This window comes from Solenopsis invicta, chromosome 12, assembly GCF_016802725.1.
Source record: "Solenopsis invicta isolate M01_SB chromosome 12, UNIL_Sinv_3.0, whole genome shotgun sequence".
NCBI classification, from domain to species: Eukaryota; Metazoa; Arthropoda; class Insecta; order Hymenoptera; family Formicidae; genus Solenopsis; species Solenopsis invicta.
Genome location: NC_052675.1, coordinates 12,121,225 through 12,143,982, shown reverse-complemented (window position 1 = coordinate 12,143,982; position 22,758 = coordinate 12,121,225). Strand labels below are relative to the sequence as shown.

The window sequence follows — 22,758 nt, the reverse complement described above, 5'->3', positions numbered from 1 at the left end:
AGTTTATAAAAAGTTGAATATTTTTCATGTGTATATGAAAATTATTGATATATAAACATCTCGTGATATTGGACATTCCTGTAAATTCGAACGTGTTCTTTCGACGAATTTAATACGATGTTTTATCTATATTCATATTCATATTTCAATTTCTGTTGATAATACTGTTTGGATATTAATTTAACTTGGCATGCAGAATAGTGTATCGTATGAAATATGTATGAAGGCGCCAATTCAATGATTAATTTGTATTGGCGCCTTATTAATCAATACGTTCACATGATTTCACATATTTCATTATAATCTTCCTTTATTACTATAAAACCAGTGACTCGTTATTAATTAACTTTGTTACTATATACAGAACAGAGTTAAACAATATTTAAACATTACAGAAAGTTTATTAAAAATTATGATTTTCCAATTTTTTGTGCTTTAATTTAATTTATATTAGATTATACTACACTCAAAAAAAGAAGTGTTTTATTTTTTGATATTTTTATTTCTAAATACTTAAAAATATTTACCTTCAAACAATGTTTAGAACACTAAAATGTTTGAAACTGAAATACGATATTTAATAGCTTTAAACGTTTTAGTGTTTTAAATCTATAGACATCATTCAAAACTTAAATATTTTTAAATATTTCTAAAACGAAAATAGAAACAAAACATTTTAAAATTCTTAAAAGTAAACGTATTTTTATTTACCTCGTTGCAGATACATGGAAAACATGTTTGTGTTAATATCAAAAACGATGAAAAAATTAAAAATATAAAAATTTATAGAAATTACATCAAAACACATGTGTACGTTAAAATTTATAGAGATTAAATTCGACATTAATAACGTAAAGTTATATAAAAAATATCAAAAAACATTTTTAATGTAATACTTTTAAATATAAAATTTGTACTTCAGTTATAAATTATTCACCACACTTTGCCAATGTCGGAATCTATTGAAATTTTGAAAAAAAAAATTTTTTACACGAGGCAAGTAAATGTAGTTGATATTTATTTTGACAGTTTACACATGTCGGAATATTTTGCTACCGAATTGATATGTTCTGATATTAATTATACGTAATGTACAAATATAAAAATAGTAATAATATTTTAATAAAAATATTATTGCATACTTTTATAAAATCTCGACATTGTGGAAAGGGTTCGTTGGTTTTATCACATTGAGAGAAAAAATTCCTAACTTTTAATAAATATTTACTTGAATAATACTAAGGAAATATTTATTTACGATGAATGTTTACTCTCTAAGAAAAAATTTTACTTAAATTAGTAGTTTTTTTATTAAATAAATATATATTTACATTTAGTAATGTACATTTAACAAATATTTTATTAGTACTATTTAAATAAATATTTATTAAAATTTAGTAATCTTTCCCTCAGTATACTTATCATAACATCATGCCTAACTGTACCAAACATTTGTTGTATGATTCATGAAGTTTAATGCCTTGTAATATAAAATGCTAGCTTCAACATTTTTGCATTAGAATTTTTTTCTTGCAATATCTAAAAAGTTTGCTTTTGGAAGATACTTTTATTTTATACCCAGAAATACCTCAATTTTATATTCGATAATTTTGGGACACTTTGTATGTTATATACGTATATATATTGCTTGTGATATACAATAGTATTACAAGTATTTTCTATTATTTAATGTGATTTGTTTTAAAACTTGTTTTTAATGTATAAAAAGACATTTCAATTTATTTGCCATAACAAGAAAATACATTTTATAGATAGCTTTGTATTTATGATAATTTACGCAAGACAGAAACGTTACGAATGAATAGTACATAAAATACGTTTTATACACAAATTTTATTTAATTAATACAGTTGTATTGTAAATATGGTTTTTTTAAGCATAATTTTATGCACTGCAAATAGGCAGATATTTTATTTCGTTTATTTATACAAAAAATATGGCATTTTATCGATGCGCAACAAATCTATCTGGCATAAAATGTGTGTATGTGCAACAAAATGCTTTAATATGTGCAAACATAATTCAAACAACTTTAATCTTCTGAGTCGTGTATTTATTTAAGCTTAATCCTTTTTATTCGTATTTTTGTACTATTCCAAGTTCTCATTTATGTCTTTTGCAAAAAAAAATAGGATTATTTATGAAATAGTACGTAAAATCGGAGCACTTTTATTTTTGTGACATTATAAAGCATTCACAAATTTAAAGATCTTATTTCTACATTTTTCAATATGATTTTTCACCGTTGGTTTTACTATAATTTTAAAGTAAATTTTAAAATCGCATATATGTCTTTTTTCTTTTTACTGGTATGCGTTCAACAATTTCGCAGTTCTCGAGCATTTCTTCTCCTTCGTCACTTTTCCCATACCTTTTCACGTGCTGCTTTTACTTACCTTCAAAAAACCACACATCTGCCACAATAATTTATCTACGCAACACGTGCACACGTGTGCTCAGATTCCACGCGTTATTTTTCTTATACAGTGATGTAAACGTCAATGCAAAATTTACAAAGTATTTGAACCGCTAGTTTATTGATAATCTTTATGACAAAATTTGTAATGGAAACCGTAATATTTTATTCCACTGCCGAGTTGTTACCCATTAAATTCGAAAGTGGATCGTTAATTATTACAGAATAATTGTATGCAATTTTTCTACAACCTAACAGCATGTGTTAATTTTTTTTACATATTCATTAATTGACTATATTTTCGTATTTTTTTTTTGCTTCTCATTTTCCCTGGGATTAAATATTGTATTAAAGTAAAGCTTAAGAACCGTTGATAATAATCTCATGTAAAACGATTTTAAATTCTACCTCTATCATTTAAAATATATAATTACGATGAAGAAGATAAAATATTTTACTAAACGTAAAATATTATAATACATATCCTTCTTTATTAGTAATATGTGGTAAATTGCTTGTTTGTTCTATGCGTGCAACTACCTGCTAGTTAAATTATATTTGTGGTGAAACAGCGGGATGGCTCTGCGAAATTTAGAGATAAACCGTGCATTTATAATAATGAATAAAAATTTAATTATTTACAAAGGGTTACATGAAACGTATGTGCATATGTGAATCGGCTGCTCTCTTTAGATTAAATATTTCAATTATTATAGTATATTACTATATATTACGTATCACAAATTGAAATTTTTGTTAACATGTACTAGTTCAAATAGTATTCTCTTTCCTCCGCAGTGCTCTTGTCCCTATAAACTTTTAATACCTTGTGTTTATGACACACACACACTTTGTACATTATAATGTTTCAAATAGAAATGCTCCTACGTTCTTTTACATCCTCATTATAGGACTATTATTTTATTCTATTATAAAGTTACGTTAAAAGATGAACCATCTTTCTTTGGAAGTAAGAGAACGTTCACAATTTCACTAATAAACGCAGCGCGAATGTAGCGCTTCGTCATTGTCGACATTCATGTCTCAATTACTCCAATTTATATTCACACCGACGAATACGTCGTCGCGGTCGTAAAATCTTCCGGAGAAGCACCCTTTCATTTGCCGTCTATCTTGAAATATAAAAATTCTCCCTTCCCTCATCCCGCTATTCTCGCACGTCCATTTTTCCCGGGCTGAGCCAGTAACTTCCTTCGTTACGGTCATCGCCGGTTATTATTCCGCTGTTCGCGCAACGGGCATAGCGCGCGCTATCGCGGCACATTCCAGGCCACGAACGATCACGAATAACTTATACATATATCACCGATGATCTGTTGGCGTGCCAGAATTCGGACCATCAAGCTCGCGCGGAACAATTCGCGCACAGGAATGATAACTCACACACGCGGGACAAAAAAGACGGCGGACGCCTATTAATCGTACGGATTTTATCTGCCGCCGACGTTGCAGAAAAGACCGGTTTCCTTGGAGGGATTCGTGATCTGTCCAAAAGATGGAAATTGTTGAATCGCGTGTGTTCCGGAAATATATCCTTCGTATCCTCCTCAATTATTCTCAGTGGTGAATTACCGCACGGATACGGCTTCTCAAGAAACTTTCCAAGCGTCATGAATTGCAGAAACTATACTTTTTTTTAGTATAAATTTTTTAATGAGTTAATTATAAAAATATGTAAAGTTTTTCGGAAGTTGATTAATTAAAACCTTCTTAATAGCGCATCGTAAGTAGCAGCATTCGAAATTATTTTGTAGCTTTAACGCTTGAGATCTTTTAAAACTGCTCCAGCCACTGATTCTTCTTTTCTTTAGATGGATTCCGATTAGTTACATGTCTACTTCGCCACAAATCTCCGGTCCGCAATGCAAAGCACGAAACGTCCCTTCGAAACTTACAAATTGATCTGATAGTGCATCCGAGAATCTCCTACGAATGCGACGGTGCATTTGAATAGGATGCACATCGAACGGATATATTTATGTGGCATCTACAATCATGCAAACACGGTCGATGTTCGATCGGATTACTCGTCTTATAACTCGCACTCGATTCTTGTCACGCGCACATAGCGATATCCGCACTCGAAACTTTAGTCATCTATTATAATGTCGCGAAGACACTGCTTCATCGACGAATATTGACAGCACCTTGCGGTTAATTAGGAACTTCTTGGAAGCGTGGGAGGGTAAAACGCAATTTTTGTCCATGATGAAGAAATTTGTATATTCTTTTATCAAGATGTTATAAATTACGATAAAACGATTAAAAACGTTATTTGCTTAATGCGCGCACGAGAGTAACTTACAACGACTGATTAAGTATAAAACTAATTGATTACAATTGCTACGAACTAATCATTGTCGTTAAATTAATTAGCACCATTATAAAAAATTTCTGTCCGAATAAATTATTTAGAAAGTATAGATACGATAGATGCAAACACAGCTATCCTTTTACATTAATTAGTTACATTAATATCTAGATATTAATTATTTGAAAAAAAATGTTTTGTTTCGCTCGCGATGCAGTTCATATTTCAATATACGTTTATGTTTTACAATCCTTATTGACTAAAAATGTGTTGTCATTATAGTGAACAAATTGAAGCTACACGCGTAAATGTTAGAGAGTTCATGCACGGAGTTAACTTTTTATATTGAAATACCCCGAATTTCGTTGTTAATTTTGTTATTTCCGGAGTAATATCTGATAACGCTATCGAGCGATAAATTTGCAGGATATTAAAAAAGTAACAATTCTTTGATAACTTTATTAAAAGTTTACTATGATTCCAATATCCATTATTGTGATCTGCTTTTAATGCAGAACAAATTAATCTTTCTTGTTCTCAATTGAAAATAAAGTATGTGCCACGAACAATTTTACTCAACAAAAATTTTGCATTAATAACTAGATTTCCTAGACTAGACTAGAACATTTTCTTGAATAGTGAAGGCAGGCGATTCGAAAGTAATTTCTGATTTCTTAACATTCTACATTGCTTTATCAATTGCGTTTTTTGTACCAATTTAAATTCAGCGTTATCCATGTTTTCATATCGCTCATATATTACCTATGATACACTTATACATATGGGTAACGGAGATTTTATGTGAGAAACTATAATATTCAAGAAGTTTCGTAAGCTAAATGAGAACATGACATTTTCACATTATTGCTCGTATGCGATAATTTTATAATTCTCTATAAAATTTTATCTCGCAGGGAAATGAATTTATAAGGAAGAGTACTTTTCACTGTTGGGAATTCTAGTTTACTACGTGACTTAACTTTTAATTAATATCGGTTTTCTTGTTATTTTACAGATCCGTTCGACATTACTAAAAGTAAAATTATTAAGTTCTGCTGTATTTCTTTCAATCCGATTATTTACGGTATCGGGAAATGCAATTTCTGAGAGTTCTTCTTTTAATTAGTGACTTTAATTAAACTCGCGATTCCTTTTTAATGTAACATTTCTCGTCTGTAATTTTTCAATTGTATTACTGTAAATGGAATGGTGGATGATTTAAATAATTGTTGACGCCTTGTACGTACATTATTTATCTTTTCTTTAAGATGGGATCGTTTGTATTTAATTTCATTTTTACTATTACTTTTACGTTACTTTTATAAGTTCAAAACATTCTTTATTCTTACATATACTTTAACATTTTTAGAAGATATTTATATGGTTATTTATTTTAACAAAGTTTTGTGTATAATTGCTGTAACTAATTACAATGTTCTCAATTTTCCAAGGAAAATAAATATACAGGATACAAACAAACCCATTGTATAGAGGGTTAATCATAGTAGGAGAGAGGGTTAACCATAGTGGGGTAAAGAACGCGGAGAACGCAGCAATAACGATATGTTGGAGAAAGGAAACATATCTTTTCTTTTCATTAATTAACAGCTCAGATCTCGTGCAGTGCCAGACAAAAAAATTAGTAATGGTATTGTGAAATTGGATACATCGTTCAAGATAAATATAATTAAAGTTTTTCAAGTAAATTTTTGCTAAATTAAGTTCTGTAGCTTCTATGATGAAAATGATAATAAGTTTTAATAAACTAAGTCTAAATTAAACACTATTTTATGAGCAATGTTTTGTCCTTAGTATAGTGCTAAACTCTAAAGCCTGATCTACAATATGCTTTTTGCTTCCTATTTCTTGCTTTTTGCCTCTTGCTTTCTTGTCTCTTCGCGCACTGTTTTACCGACAATCGTGTTTTTTGTCACGTGTTTCTTGTCTTTTCTGAAGTTCGTCAAATTTTATCTCGGACAACAAAGACAAAGAAACATGTTGGTTAGGTTAAATACGACCACGGTATCGTGGTGAATCGAACATAGTCTGATAAAAAATATGTCTGATAAAGAAAATAAAGCTGAGATACAAGTAAACGAAGCTTTTGGCGAATTGTTTGCTAATTTTGTGCAGAAAAATCCTTGCCTTTTGTGCATGACGATGTCTCTCGGCTTCGTGTGACAAAAATACACAAAGCAAGGAAACAAAAAGCAGAAAGCACAAAACAAAAAGCAAAAAGCACAAGACAAAACGCAAAGAGCACATTGTAGATCAGGCTTAAAAGAAATTGTTTTATTATTTTTACGACGTGGGTTGGTTAGTAACGAATGAAGCAGATGGGACAATCTTAAATATTCATTATTATCCCGAAGTGTTCGTCAATAACCTTTTCTCAGTTTATTTTTTGAAATTTTAATAATTAACTATTTTAGATGTCACGAATTTATAAAAGAAAGGCTGAAATTAAATATAATCTAAAAAATTTGCGAAAGAAATCGTAGAAGATGTGAGGAATAAAGAATTATCTTTTTTGAAAAACTGCTACAGTTTACTCTGTACTTAAAACAACAATATTTGACCATCTGAAGATGATATTTGATTTTTTCTGTGATTGTCTCATGTGGCATTCGTGATTACCCCTTGGTAGTTGAGTAATTACGAACATCAAAGGTTTTTGTTTTTTTTTGTTTTTATTTTTTTTTTTTTAAAGCTAATGTTAGTGTTAAATTTTATCAAAGTTGAATCTGCGTATAAATATAAATAAGAAAGAAACTTGTGTTTTACTCGAATTTTGTTTAATTGGACTTTCTGCTTAAGTATTTGTAATTACCCCACTCTCCCCTACATGTAATTACCACCTAAAATCATGAAATATATAATGGAAATAATTTTATACCATTTATTCGTGCATAAAACTATTAAGAAATTTCATTTTTGTTCGAGATTTTGAAAATATTACTTATATAAATTATTGCTATTAATTTAAAATTAATCTTTTAAAGTTAGAATTATGTAATTTACCAAACGTCAGACATTAAAAATTAGATAGAAAATTATTTTACGTAGCAAATAACAAGTTACGCCTGAGGCAGCATGAAGAATGAAACTACATTAGCCGAGATGTATCATTTTTCATAAAAACTGAGATCGATGATGCTGAAAAAAAAAGAAACATAATTTTCAGAATTTTGTAAATTTTTTTAAAAATTAAAAAATCAAGATATGATGAAAAGCATCTTGTTAATTTATCAACTAAAGAAAGACTTTCACAGTGCAAACTTTGCCATGTTTTCGAGGAAGGGGACACCAGAGAGACGAAAGAAAAATTTGAATACGATGATAGATGTATCAAGCGTCTTCTGCTGTTTGTGAATGTAAATTGAACGCTTTTCCCTTTACGAGAACTCTGTTTTACATTTTCTACTTGCGGTACTTCATATCGTACTTTCTTTTCCAAATAAAAATAGTAAAACGAAACAAAACCGTGCGTAATGTGTTTACACAGAGCCAGAAGGGAAAGGTTTGTGATTGCAAATATTTACAATGAACGTGTCACCACCGGACCAGAAATTCTGGCGCTTTGTAGACTCTGACTTCTGAAAGAATTTAATCTCATGAATCTTTTTGGACAAATTTAATATCTTCTCTACAATCTCTTTTGTTATTTGTTTCTTCACATGTTATTTTTTGTATCTATTAACAAAAAGTGTAACACTATTATTTATATAATATTACGCCCTAGCAGTTTCGGCATTCAACTGCGGCAGTCACGATATTCGTTGAATAATTAACAAATGAAGGAGACAAAGATTCAATTATTCAACCAAACAAATATACGTGTAATGTAATTAATTAGAAATAATTGTGTCCTTGATACGAAACAGCGCAAGGCTGTGAAATTTATTGAAAATTTCTCGAAATTGATATGAGTGTGATCGACAAACGTTTATATAGCTTGACGAGAATTACGTTGTAACATTGCCACTGGCAATACGCAATGCAGAGTACAGTGCAATCTGCGATGCGATGCAATGCAATGCACGCCAATCACGTTAATGGACAATCGAACTAGCACGTCGTTTGTTGATCTGCGTTTTTACGCATATCAGAAATCGTTCCATTGAAGAAAACGATTTTTCTTGACACAATGCTTATTATTTGCGCGTCGTTTAAATCGTAAATCACATAATAAATGACGTTTATTTGCCGAAGTAGACGCGCGCAATGTTAATCGCTCGATTGAAATTGGAAGAGTGGCGTAGTAAGCCGCAATTGAATGTTAGCCGCGAATCAGTGATGCAGCTTGTATCGCGTGGCAGCGATACCCGTGATCAACAAAGAGCTCATCAATGTTCGCGTTGTGCCCGTGCAAACAACTCGATAAATCTAAAATTACTAAAAGGACATTGATCACGTGCGATCTATCTCATTTTTCTTTATTGAAAATTTTACCTTTTTCTATTTGGCGAATTCTCGAGTTTGTTTCTACTCCAGAAAATTTTTATTTGTGCAATATCGATAGAGAAAGAAAATATATTTTTAGAAATACACGAATTTTTTTAAAATTTTGATCAATAAACTTAAGATTACATTATTGTTCGAGAGAGCATCCAAAATTATGTTAATGATGGATAATCAATGGTTAAATTTTACTTTTAATAAGAATATCACAATAAAAAAAGAAGTGTTTAATTTTATGATATTGAAACGTTTTATTTCTCCTTCCGTCTTTTATTGTATATATTCCAAAAAATATTTTAGTTTTAAACAATATTTAGATTTAAAACACTAAAACGTTTATAGCTGTCAAAGGTTTTAGTTTTAAATTTTTTAGGCTTTTAAATCTAAACACCATTTAAATCTAAAAACATTGTTATGTATTTAAAAGACGTAAATAGAAACGAATTTTATTATTTTAAAATTAAACATTTCTTTCCTCTTGAGAGCATGTTTGCAATTTCCGCTGTCAATGAATATCGTTCATATTCCTGAGCAACACAGGTAGTTTCGGCGTTCCAATATCGATGCATGCTCGTATTTAGATTCAATTACTAATCGTATAACAACCATTTTCTATCGACGTCACAGAGCGTTTGATTGCTTTGAGACGAATTAGACGAATAATATGCGATCATATTGTTTGATTGTCCTGTTAAGTGGCAAGAAAATCTGTAAATTGAACGAAGTCGATCGCTAACTGCGCCTGGAAATTGCGGTATGTTCGCCGAGCGTATCTCTGTGAATTAACGATGCAACTGGTAGTACCTGACGCACTACGTGATCAACGAGAAGGGCTCTCTATCGGCATTTGCCCGATGTTATTGATCTACCACCGAGAAAAAAAATGCCGTACGTGCATGAGCGACTGTGCGAACCGATTCGTAAAATTGGACGGAATTTTTTAACATATAGACCGAAACGTATTGTCACATCCATCGAAATTACACTGAAGTTTTGTATTTTCTATGTAAAAACATAGGGGTGTAATTACAAAAAGGGAAACGCCATCAATATTTGAGTGTGCCTATTGTACGATGTAGTTAAATTGTTTTAACAAACGTTTAAATGAAAAAGCAGTGGAGCGTTTCACTTATCTATTTTATTTGCAAAATTGATTTAAGTGTGTTAATTTTTTGGATTGATTTTATTATATTTTTACTTTTTTTTTAGCTTAAAAAGAAATCTTTACATTATTTCACGGTACAGCTTCATTAAATAATGTAAGTCGGAGAAAGATGCCAATTGAGAGAAGAAGCCACTTTGATTATCATTTTTCCATAAATCAAAAATTATATTTTATAAAATTGTTATACGTGTACAAGCTGCAGTAACATCTTCTCTTAACATTTGGAAAGATTTCAGTTTATATGAAACTAATTATTCGAGCTTGATACCTTTATTAAATTGGTTTTTTAAATTGAAGTATTGAATGTTTTAATATAATTTTAAATAATTTATGAAATGCTATTTAAACTTATAGAAGTGTGAAAATATAAAAAGTTGCTTCCGTCAGTTGCATTACCCATTTATGTTTATTACGTATTTTTGTGCTTTTATAATTTAAATTTGATTGCCCACTGTAATCAAACTAAATAAGCAAAACATGCAAGTTTCCATATTACTTTATACTATTTGAATAAATATGACATCTTCCTTCATAGGACGTGGCATATTACTCGTATACGTTGGAGAAGATGACAATTTTGCAGAACTCAACTAATTTTCTTTTTTCTAAAAAATCTGGAATATTAAAATTTTAATTACTTTACCAGTATGAATAAATGAAGATCTCAAAAATATTCATTTTTCGTAGCTTAATTAACTCCATAACATGATAAAGTTATTGCAAAAGAAAAGCGCAAGTATAGCATCTTCCTCCAACTCATCTTATCTAACATCTTATTTTTTAGAACGAAAATTAACGACTGCAATTATTACACATAATATACACACACACACACACACACACACACACACACACACACACACACACACACACACACACACACACACACATATATATACATATATGTATGCGTGTGCGTGTGCATGTGCGTGTGTGTGTAAGTGGCTTGATGTTTTATTTATTCACTGCTATAACGTTCGATCTTACTTTAGCCGAGACGAATCTTTCTCATGGCAAAGTGTCTTTCGTGATCCTCTTTGATGAAACTTTATTCATTTCGGTCGCTGTAATCTGACTTAATTAAACTTCCACTTCTCGCTCCGCTATTCCGCCTTTAAGGCGGATTAACCGAATGTACCATCTTAAGTCCATACCGGATCTGGATTTAGATCAAGCAAAAAAACTTCACGTCCGGTAGATTCAGCGTATTACACAACGGTATAGTTCTGCTTTTGTATGGTGACGCAAACTAGTCATAGACAAATAAAAAGAGAATAAGACGTTTTAAGATTATATTTGCATTTTATTCATCTGAATTTTATTTGCTTTTCTATAACTCGATAAAAGTGCGTAAATATAATTGCAATTAAATGACATACATAAAAGTTTTTTTTTTCTTGTTGTTTTGACTAGTCAGGTTTTCATCTTAATAATTATTTATGCCACTTATTGTAGTATATTTCTAAGTACTGTACAGATATTCTTTAAATTATTTAAACATATTTCATAAAATTCATTTTTACAAGTTACTTTTTGTTTTCAATATTACAGTTTGCACATAAAAACTAAATTGAGATTAAGTTTGTATATAGTGCTGGATAAAAGTATTGGCACAGCCGCTATTGTAAAATATTATAGTACCTAAGTATTTTTAAAGTAGCAGTAAACTCTTTGTTTTTATAAACATTTTTTTATTTCATACTTTTTATTTGATAATATATTTAGTATGCATTAAAGTTCGATTTTTTGCAACTACCTATTTCTCCTCTGTTAAAAACTTAAATGGAACAAAGAATGAACATCGATACTTTTCATGCCTCTCTTTGTTTAATAAAAAAACAAAATATTGTCAACACATTTGTATAATGAAAATGGCTATATCGGTCGAAAACAGATTTCAATATTTTCTAAGTGAATTTATGAACCTTTACGAGATTCTCCAAACTGCGTGCTCCATATTTGTAAAGATGCTTGTATGCATCAAAATTATCAAATTGATTAGTAATTAAATTCTCGTGATATTACCATTTCTAAATTTCTCTTAAAAGCTGTTTTAAATTAGGAAAATATGCAATTTTGGAAATCTCTTTCTCTTACAAATATTTATAAATTCACTTAGAAAATATTGAGCATTAAGATCTGCTTTTGAGCGCCATTTTTATAGCCATTCTCATTCAAATGTGTTGCTACACTTTTCGGTCTTATTAGAATTTCATTTGTATAATAGATTGTGTCATTAAATATGAATACGCACAATCTATCAAATATACAAATTGCTTTTTCCTGTTCTCGAGAAACGTTTTTAATTTTTTCTTATACAATTGCATTTTTATGTTAATTTAAATAACTTGTAATTATGTGTAAAAAGAAAAAATTAAGTGTTTATAATTGTACAAAAGTTAATATTCGACTGCCATTTTCTTCATAAATATAGGTCGTTTTATAATAGCAATTACACTCTGCCTGTACTTTCTTCCAGCACCGAATATAATACGAGTTCTGATCGAAGCTCTTTAAATTGCAGGGATTACAATAATGATGATAATTATCGTTTTAATATTATGGAGTTCATGATTCTTATTCTTATGAGAGACTGAAACTATTGTTCATGTAAAAAACTAGATAAAGCTCAAAATTTTCTACTGTATTATATTTTTACGCGCTCTTAATCAGGCAAACTTCCCAAGTGTCGCAACGCCGAAATTCGATACGACACGAGTTTGCGCTGGGCATCGCCAAGGAAAAAAGAAAACGGCAAAAGCATTAAATCAGCTGGCGCTACACGTTTATCCTACACGCCTGTGTACACATGGTCGGTTAACTTGGCTGGTGCCTAAATATAGAGGATATACGAGCCTCTTATTCTGAAGGTGCCCTAAATGAAATTTCGAAGAACAATGAATTTTTATAAGATTTGTGTACGAATTGATGAGAAGTCTGTATTAATCAAACTTTTCGAAATTTGAATTGTATTATTTTTAAACGTATCGATAATATTTGAAATTGAAACAGAAAGAATAATGGAAGAAAGTTTAAAAATTCAGGCATTCTAAAAATTATTATTGACGTGTCGAAATTTGTTCTTTATTTTACAAATTGCAGAATAACATAAATTTGTTTTTTTTTCTTATTTCAAATTAAATTCATATTTTTGATAGAAGTTACATTAAAATCTTTTTCTTTTGAGTTGCCATGTTTTCTTTAATAATGAAGTTCTTGAGAAATAAGTACATGTAGTAATTTTTTTTTATTTATATTAAGCGAAAGAAACTTTCCTCTCTTTTCATATATATCATCTAACAAAGTTTTATTTATTCAAACATTATCAACTCTGTTATTTTCTCTTATTTCCCATTGAAATCTAATATTGTTGAAAGAAGGCGTGATTATCCCGTGACATATTTGTCGGAATACCCGCGGGTGTTTCTTACTCACCGAGTACGAGTAGCAGCAGAACTTGTTGCGGGAGCCGAGCCACCATTGTGGGCCCGTTCGCTCGCACATCTATGAATTTAAATCGAGCGATCCTGCCGTGCCCCCTCGATTTTCCCGTCGCGATCGCCAGCGCCCGCCGTAACAACATTCATTTATCGTTCTGCCGGACTTCCACGTGGGCCGTAAGCGCGCTGCTTATCCGGTTCGTCGTCCGCTTACGCAAGAAACGTATATATCCACTTCCTTCCACCGCACTCGAACGCTTCCGGTTCCACTGTCGGTATACCCACGGGATCCAAGAAAGTTTCAGCACTCGAAGAATAGCCACATTCGCCGATCGAGCTGCAAGCTGCACACACTCGCGCGTCCGATATTAATTTCCCACGGCGACGCGATCTCTGAAATTCGTGGGAATTCACAGCGAGGCGTTTCACAGCGATACGCGATTGTGTGAAACGCCCCCGGCACGCGTTTTCAAAATGACAGGATTTTTTACCCCTCTTTTTCCCCCCTTTTTTTTTTTTGACCGATCCGAATGCGATTTGGCCAGGTGGTCCGATATTAATCGACCCGCGGCACTCTCGCGTACGGTGGCTGCGATTGGGCCGCGCTCGAAGCCCGATATCTGTGCACATAAATATTTTAGAGATGCGTTTGCCAGGGGGTGGGAAGGGGAGAGAGCGGTAGGGTGGCAGATAGGACGGACGAACGGTCGAGGTGCCGAGAGATACTGACGGAAAAAATAATTTACAAGTGAAATACAACTTGACACCCGTCAGATAGTATCGGCACGGTGAATACTGACTGAAAATAACAGAAGCAGTCGCGAGTCGTTCCGTCGCTGATAGTTAGAAAGTTAGAAAAGAGAGAGAGAGAGAGAGAGGCGAACGTAGAACACGAGGCGTTAAGAATCTTGCATATGTATGCGACGCTGTACAATCCTGCGTGTCTCGTACGTTCTACGTATACGTGCCCATCGCGCGCTGCCAATCGTCGTGGATTTTCGCGACAATTGCATCCCGAAGAACTGAAGCGACAATGGTGAAATTGGAAAACCGATAAGAACTTCTCTCTCGCGAGTTATCCTATTGGCGGCCGCCGAATCGTCTTCCCGGCTGCGAGGGATGTCTTTTGCGATTAGCGATATTCGATTTTGCAGGAAAGTGTATTTCAACGAATATACAAATTTACTTACCGTCACCTACTTTCTTTAGACTCGCAACTCGATGTAAATTTGTGACGAGTGCTGAAGCATTATGGAAAACGTTTTATAATTTTCTATTTTAATATGCAAAGCACTGTACAGTCAGTCATGATCCGTGTTAGAAATTCGCGGATTAATATAATCTAGATTATAAGCTATAAGAGCATGTTATGTCACGCAACTAGTGGTGCGATAAACCTATATATAATATCCTGTATCCATAATATTCCAGGCAACCAAACAGCACGGTCGCAGGCAACGGTTTGCGCGCACGTAGACGCGAAAGGGCTCTAGCTCCGGTGCGGCGCTACGAATAGCACGCGTTATATTCCGCGAATAATGGAAACTCCGCGAATAATGGAAATAATCGAGTTACTGTCGTTGGCCGGAACGCGATTAAAAATGACGATCGAGCCGAGACGTAACTCGGTTGTGAATTAAAGGTGGTTGACCGGTTTAGTGAATTGCGACGAGACAACGCGGCAGCGTTTTTGCGTCGTTTTCATAATTTCATCGGATTAAAATGGGAACGTGCGTTTAACGCGAAACAGTGCTACTCCTCGGGGGATACGTTCTTCTACGTTCGCGCTCTTTTCAGTTCCCGCCTCTCTCTTTTCTCGGCGTAGAATCGCTTTTTCTCTACAGAGAATAAAAACGGTCGTTTAGCTTGCGCCACAGCATCAACAGAGCGGACTGTAAAAATCGCGAGACACTCCGCGGCGCAGCGGCGCCGTTTCGCGCCGCAAAGTGTCACGAATGTAAGCTTTCCGTTGAAAGACTTATACTTAACGATGCTATAAATCGATTATTTAAATCTTTGTTTCATGTAAGCCATCGTATCGAGATTATCCGATATTCTTAAAACACGAGATTATTAAAAAAAATCTTTATATTCCGCGATTTTCCGCGTAAAATTGTCCGACGGTAAAAGTAAAGAGCGAAATATTTTTTTTTAATCTTGTATGCAAAATACATCAAGAACAGAGACGAAAGATATTGCGTTGTCAGGCAGGAATCCATTATGAAAAAGACGTGTATGTGACAGTTATATACCGGCATTATACACATAAAGTTTACATTTATCAATTTTTTAACAGCACATATCAGAAAACTGCGATTACCATAAGATCTTTCATATTCATGGAAAATACGGGGATAAAAGTCGCCGGCCCCTCATTTTCTAAATTTTGCGTTAGAAGATCTTCACGTCGCAAAGAAATTCTGTGTCCCCAGTCTCAGCTCTACGACTTTTTGTTCTCTCCATACTCAGCTGAATATGCATGATCGCGAAGAGCCATTTGGTAGAAATGAGCCCCGTTTTCGAATTTCATCGCAATTTTGTCGAATCTCACGGCAATCTTCGACCAGCCCCCGTCCATCCATCCTTGGTACATATCGCATGAGATTCCTCTTTAAATCACGCCTGCTGTCACGTGTAATTCTATTTTTAAAGCTATGTCTAAAATCGCACGTGACATAATTCTTACCACTATTACTCGTAACATCGTAATAAATTTTATAATCGAGAAAATTTGGAGCACTCGCAAGATCGTCGAATCAACTTGAAAATGAAAAGGTTTTTTATCTCAAAGAAATTTTACACTTTGATGCTCGTATTTTTAGAAGCGGCAGAGTTTTTTCACGAAATACCTGCGCTTCGACCAGTTCCTGTAGTTCGTCAGTTATATTTTCTAGTTTTTACTCGTGTTCGAAAGCAACAAAAAAATAATCTGCGAGTTTTAAACAAATTTTGCAGCAAGATTTGTTTAAGGGGATAAAACGGCAATGTCACGTAAAATGCAACGCATTTGTTTTGATTGTTCTTTTCGTATCAAATTTTTCCTAATTTATTTATTCATGGAGGTCGGTTTTTCGACCGAATAAATATATACAACAGAAAATTTATAATTGCAAATTTTTACGCATCGCAAGCAGCGCCGATGTCCATTGTTGTTCGAACAGTATAAAAATGGAGCAGTTAATATATTCAAGTATTAAAGCATTTAATGCCAAAGAAATTCTGTGTTTATATCGCACATTTAGCTATTTAATAAAAATAATCGTTACATGTCACCGATAGAAACGTAATACAAATGTGGAATTTTGTGCACTTTAAGCTGTTATTTGCGACATTAAGTGTCTTCGTGTGTCAAGGAACAAATATGACTACGTGAATATCTTATCTTGGAAACCGATACACCCAGTCGACACAATTTGTAATTTGCTATATAATTTGAGACTAATATTTTACATAACAAATATTTATATCATAATCACTTGTGCTATTGCTCTCTTTTATATAATATAAATGTGCAAATGCTTCATCTTATTTATATAACAAGCATGTGATACCTCAATATACAGAATTTAAACGTTGAAACTACATAACGCGAAAGAGTAATTAATTATAATAAGATGATATAAATGTGCCATCATTACTTTTGCAAAAGGACGAAAGAGAATATAATCACAACATTGCTGCAACTTTCACGTTGTATAAAATGCGATACTGAAACAAATAGTTGTAACACAGTGATGAACACATAACTACACATGTCGATTGAGCTGTTCTGTGCCAACAATTGATTTACGTTACGTTCGAAACGCATAACTTATGCAATTGAGAAAATTTAAAGAAGAATGAAGGAATGAGTTTTCGTTGTCATACACGCGTGCCTCGAATACTTGACGTTTCCTCTCTGACGCGCACGTACTCCCTTTCAGCGGCTGACGTGTGACTCTTTTTGTTAGGAACGGGGGTGCAGCTTCTGCCGCGAACGTTCCCCAAGAATAGCCGCGCATTCATGCGCTCACTCCGTATCTACCGCCGCGATCTGCATTCGGGTGCGGTATAATTTCCGAGGAATCTCGGAGCTCTATAAACGTCAGACGCGGAATCGCCTTTATGCCGTCGTGCTTGCGCAAAATTCGTCCTCTTCTGTAAGAAGGAACCTCAATACGAGAACGCGTTTATTACGTTTTCCCCCCCGGCACGTACGTCAATTCGACATTCACGAAAACTGCACCCATCGCTTTCCGGAAAAATCCACGGATTTTTCGAGATTCCGTCTCTCCGTCGCGTTGGCGAGGACAAAAGCGCGCGGATGTGATTTAGTTTCCGTCGCGCTCGTCAACGTGCCGTCATATCCCGACGATCATCTCTGGATCATCTTATCAAAGCTACGTCGACGGAGCACAACGGCACATGCAGGCACTCTTTCGAGGCCGCTTGGCGGGCTGCCGAGATTTTTCGTGGATATTTTTGTCGCGTGGCCACCGACAAACGCATCAGTCTGGATCACCTCCACCGCAGCCACCGTTACGTGCCTTTCGAATGAAGCGCGTGCACGAGCAATTGTGTTAGCGCGATTCCCAGATACGTACGAGAGCCGGTTCGGATGAGAGAATTCGCGTATATCCTTGATTCTCGTCGGTCGCTCGAGAATATGCTCGCTTAATCACTGAAGACACGCGCGTCCACGCGAAACGTACACTGTTCGGGGGAAACGTACACTTTTCACTACACACGCGCGCACAGAGTACGTATGCGCCGCGTATGCACGTACGCACGCACGCACGCACGCACGCACGGACGCACGTGCTCCCGTCTCGCGGGCACGCGGAGTCAGTCGTGATGTCGCACCGCCGGCGACCGAGCCGAGTGAGCAAGTAGTACGAGCCTACCACCCCACGATCCGTCGCGCGCGGACTCCAACCGCCGACTGACTACTAGCCGTGATCTGGCCCCGATGGCTGTTTCTGCTGTCTCGCTTGCGCGCTTCTTCTCGCGCGCCGCCCGCGCCATCCGCGTCGCACCCATCGCTGATGCATTATCCTCCCGAGACCTCGACTCACACTCTTTTTCTTCTAGCGTGAAACTCTTATAAAAGCCACCTCAAAGAAAACATTCGCGATAATAATTGCTTCCTTCCACTTGCCGATTATGTTAAAAATGTGCTTAAAGTGTGACTCGAAGTAACGCGGGTAAAACTGTTATTTTTAAGCATTTAAAATTTTACTATGCGAATAAAAAATATTCTTGTTTTGAGAATATCTTTACTTTTTGAAATAAACATTGAAATTAGATTACACAAATACAGATATAACTTGCTTGCATGAAGAAATTTTATACTGTTTGATGAAAAAATATATATTTTTATGAGTTGAGACAAAAAGATGTCAAAATACGAAACATTATCTTCAAAGTAAATATTGAAATTTTTTTAAGTACTCTTAATATCAAAAAACGAGACCATATCATGTTTTTTAAAGGATTATGCTATTCCTCCATAGGCAATATTTTTGTGTACTTTGTAAACAGAAAAAAAAATAGTATTAAATCAACAATTTATTATTGATTTGCTACTATTTTTTTTCTGATCAAATCAACAATTCATTGTTTCATACACAAGCAAGAATATAGAATTTATAATCTTAAATTTAATATGTAATTTGCTAACATAAAGAAATTTGTTTCTATCTGTAAGCATATTATGTCTGTTTAAGATTATCAAATTTTTTCAAGATTTGATATTCTTGCTTATGTATTGAATGAAGCAATAAATTGTTGACTTGATACTAATTTTTTTATTATGTAAAGTCTTTGTCTAGCCTAAAATATTTACTGTTCTAGACTTTAAAAAAATTTTTTTTTTAATTCTAGATTATTACCGCTCAATATTACCGTTCAATATCTCTGATGCATTAACAAATAACTCAATAACTTGTTTAACTCAAACGTTAAAATTTATTTAATATATATTGAAATTTGAACAGTAAAATTTGAAAGTGAAATTGCTCTTGTGCCAAAACAGATTCTAGATTGTCTAACGGCAAGTTTAAATAAAAATATATAATATTACTGAAGTATAACATTGTCAAATTCTTTAAAAGAGATTTTATATTGCTGTATATTCATGAAACATGATTGTACTAAATAGAATATATTTTAATTTGAATTAATTTTTTTTTACATTTATATTTAAATTGTTAGCAATATTATTACATATTGTTTGAGCAGAATAAACTTAATTTACAACTGTTCAGCAATATACTCTTTCTTTGTTGATTTAAAATATCGATTTAATAGTTTGCTTTTGTCAGTCTCTTCTTTAATATCATGAAATAACACCGGTCGCATCTAATAATCTCGGTAAGCATTATTTAATGAAAAAAATGCAGCTAAATAGCTGAGCAAGAGAGGAGTAAAATTTATAAGTCAATCAGAGAATAATGTTTTTTCTTCTCCTTTTCTTGTTGACTTTTAAGTTATCAGAAATGAGTTTTAGTAAACTCGAAATTATCAGCAGGAGAAGATTAACGGTGAGAGTTTTAATTATAAGAATGTCAATTTTATGACGTTATGATAGAAGTGAAATTAATAACTTGCTACTAACTTCTTCCTCCTCATTTATAGTGAACTTTGGAAGGTCATTTCAATTATATTACGATAATTGTTATTCGTAACTTTACGAAAATTGGAGACTTAGTTAATTTGTGCTAAACGATGTAGAAGAAAGTTGAATTACCAATCAAGGAGGAACCAATCTGAATGCGGCAACATTTTCTTTTTTTAAAAGTCTAAAAAAAATTGGTTGACGTCTCTCACTTTCTCTCTCTCTCTCTCTCTCTCTCTCTCTCTCTCTCTTTCTCTCTCTTTTATTAATAGATATAAGGAAGTTCTCGAATAAAATGTTTTCCGTATAATGCGGCATTCATACGACATACGTATTCATTCGTTACAATTAAATTTAGCATCTATTGTACAAATATCGACAAAGTAATCTTTGATTGTGTGGACGAGGGTATACGTCAGCTGCGATTAAAGTATAGTAATCTGGTAGTAAAACATTGTATGTGAGCGAATTACATTCGCAGGACGAGCGTTCTTATTGAAAAGCTATAGCGGGATAGTATAGTCTGATTGAATACCTGTCGATGACAGACTTCGGCTAGTTTTTTTCTTTTTTTTCTTTTTTTTTCAATTTAGCCAGGCATTCAATGCCTGCCGATCACCAATCATCAATAAGCGATGCTTATTTGCGCAAATTGCAAATAGCAGTTGCGCGCGCGATGATCAATTCGAACATTAACGAAGCCATTTCGTCATTTTAATTTCATTATCTAGATTAAACTGTTAAATGTCTCTAAATATTTGATTATTTGAAGCTCTTAACGTAATTATTTCTGAATCTAATTATTAGAAGATTATTACTTGAATTTTTGGAAATGTGAAAAGCTGAAAATTTAAGAATCCTGTAAAATAAAAAAATTGATCCTACAAATCTATAGTAAGTCCTTCACAGGCTAACCTGTGAAGGATTTACTATAGATCGGATACAATTATACGAACAGAAATGTTTTTTACTTGTATATGTCTGAATTTGAGAATCAGCAAAATAGGAAAAATTATTTACGTCATATTGACGTCATACAATCATATTTCTAAGTGCTAAAGGAGTATACTAAATTTTCTTCACATTATTAAAGACCGATAAGCCTTTAAAAAGTATGTATGTACAACTGTATACCAATGACCCAGTCTCTGACTAAGCAATGAAAATCAGGATAGTCTGCGGCGGGTTAATGTGAAATCAATAAAAACTAATTTATTTGATATAATTATTTAATTAGAAGTTTAATACGGGAAAGTTTCGCGTATCTATTATTCATAACAAAATAATTAAATAAATGGTAATTAATTTTCAAAAGATAAATATAAAGAATCAATACGCTTTTATTACGCGCATTGAATGCAAACAATTATATAATTATTGGTGACATATAACTAGGTAATTTTATATTATTGTAACAAAATGTATAAATTGATATACAATGAAAGTATAGAAGTTTAACTAGAAAATGATATCTGTATTATATTGATTTTCGAAGTTTTCAATTACAAAGAAACCTGTAAAATTTATAATCTAATTTTGTCCGTAAATTTTCACACAGATAATCGGTTCACTTCACTGATTGCATTAAAAATATATCTACACAAATGTTTTGTTCAGACAGAAATGCGTATACCATTAAAATGAAGCACTATGCTCTTTTCTGCTTCTTACGCGTGGCGCGTTGACCTTCCAATTTATTTTAAGTCGTCTTATTTTGGCTCGCGCATTATATAATACCACTTGCTCATTTTTGTAATATTACTTTAAAAAAGAGTATTAAAAGAATAGGACTCATCTTTTGTGTGATTTGTATTAATTTGCATCTATTTTTAGAAGTTTTGAACCATTTTATTGGAGATAAGAAGAACAGTTTGTCGAGATGCACCTCCAAGAGATTCTCATCTCCGCGTGAATGCATTAGAGAGCACCAGGATCTTTGAGATTTGTTTTTGAACTCGTATCATTTTATCTGTCTTCCTCTCTTTAATATAATCTTCTTATTTCTTTTTTATCACATTGCTCTTTATATTTACAAATAACCGATTAAATATCGCGTTCTCAAAAAAAATATTTGATAAGAAAATATTTGACGCGTTACATCATTCTTCAAGACTTTTTGCCATAAATAATAGCTTCCATAGAAAATAGCTTGCTTTTACTCTTGATTCATAAATAACAGCGTGCTAACTTAGTGTTGTAAGAATTTTAAAGAAAAGAAATTAATGAGTTGAGCGTCCGCGTTGGGGAGAAAAATTTATATGTACATTCGATTTCTGTATCCCTTTTATACTTTCTGGTAAGAAGCAGTATCAAAGTTATTTATGAATG

The 22,758-nt window shown here is 33.0% G+C and overlaps 1 protein-coding gene and 1 long non-coding RNA gene across 4 annotated transcripts in view; one reads left to right on the top strand and one right to left on the bottom strand.

The window, feature by feature from the left end:
• Positions 1-18,772, bottom strand: part of LOC105208229 — a 173,139-nt gene extending 154,367 nt beyond the window's left edge. For 2 of the 3 annotated variants that reach the window (XM_026135335.2, XM_039456063.1), the window contains exons 1-2: positions 18,419-18,772; positions 13,831-14,228 (exon numbers count right to left, since the gene is read on the bottom strand). In XM_026135335.2, coding sequence (XP_025991120.1) covers positions 13,831-13,978 — 148 coding nt within the window. In that variant the 5' untranslated portion in view covers positions 13,979-14,228; positions 18,419-18,772. The remainder of the gene's footprint in view (positions 1-13,830; positions 14,229-18,418) is intronic. The other variant, XM_026135334.2, reaches the window with a different exon arrangement.
• LOC120359248 overlaps positions 1-22,758 on the top strand; it is a 135,971-nt gene that overhangs the window by 5,903 nt on the left and 107,310 nt on the right. The gene's annotated exons all lie outside the window — the stretch shown is intronic.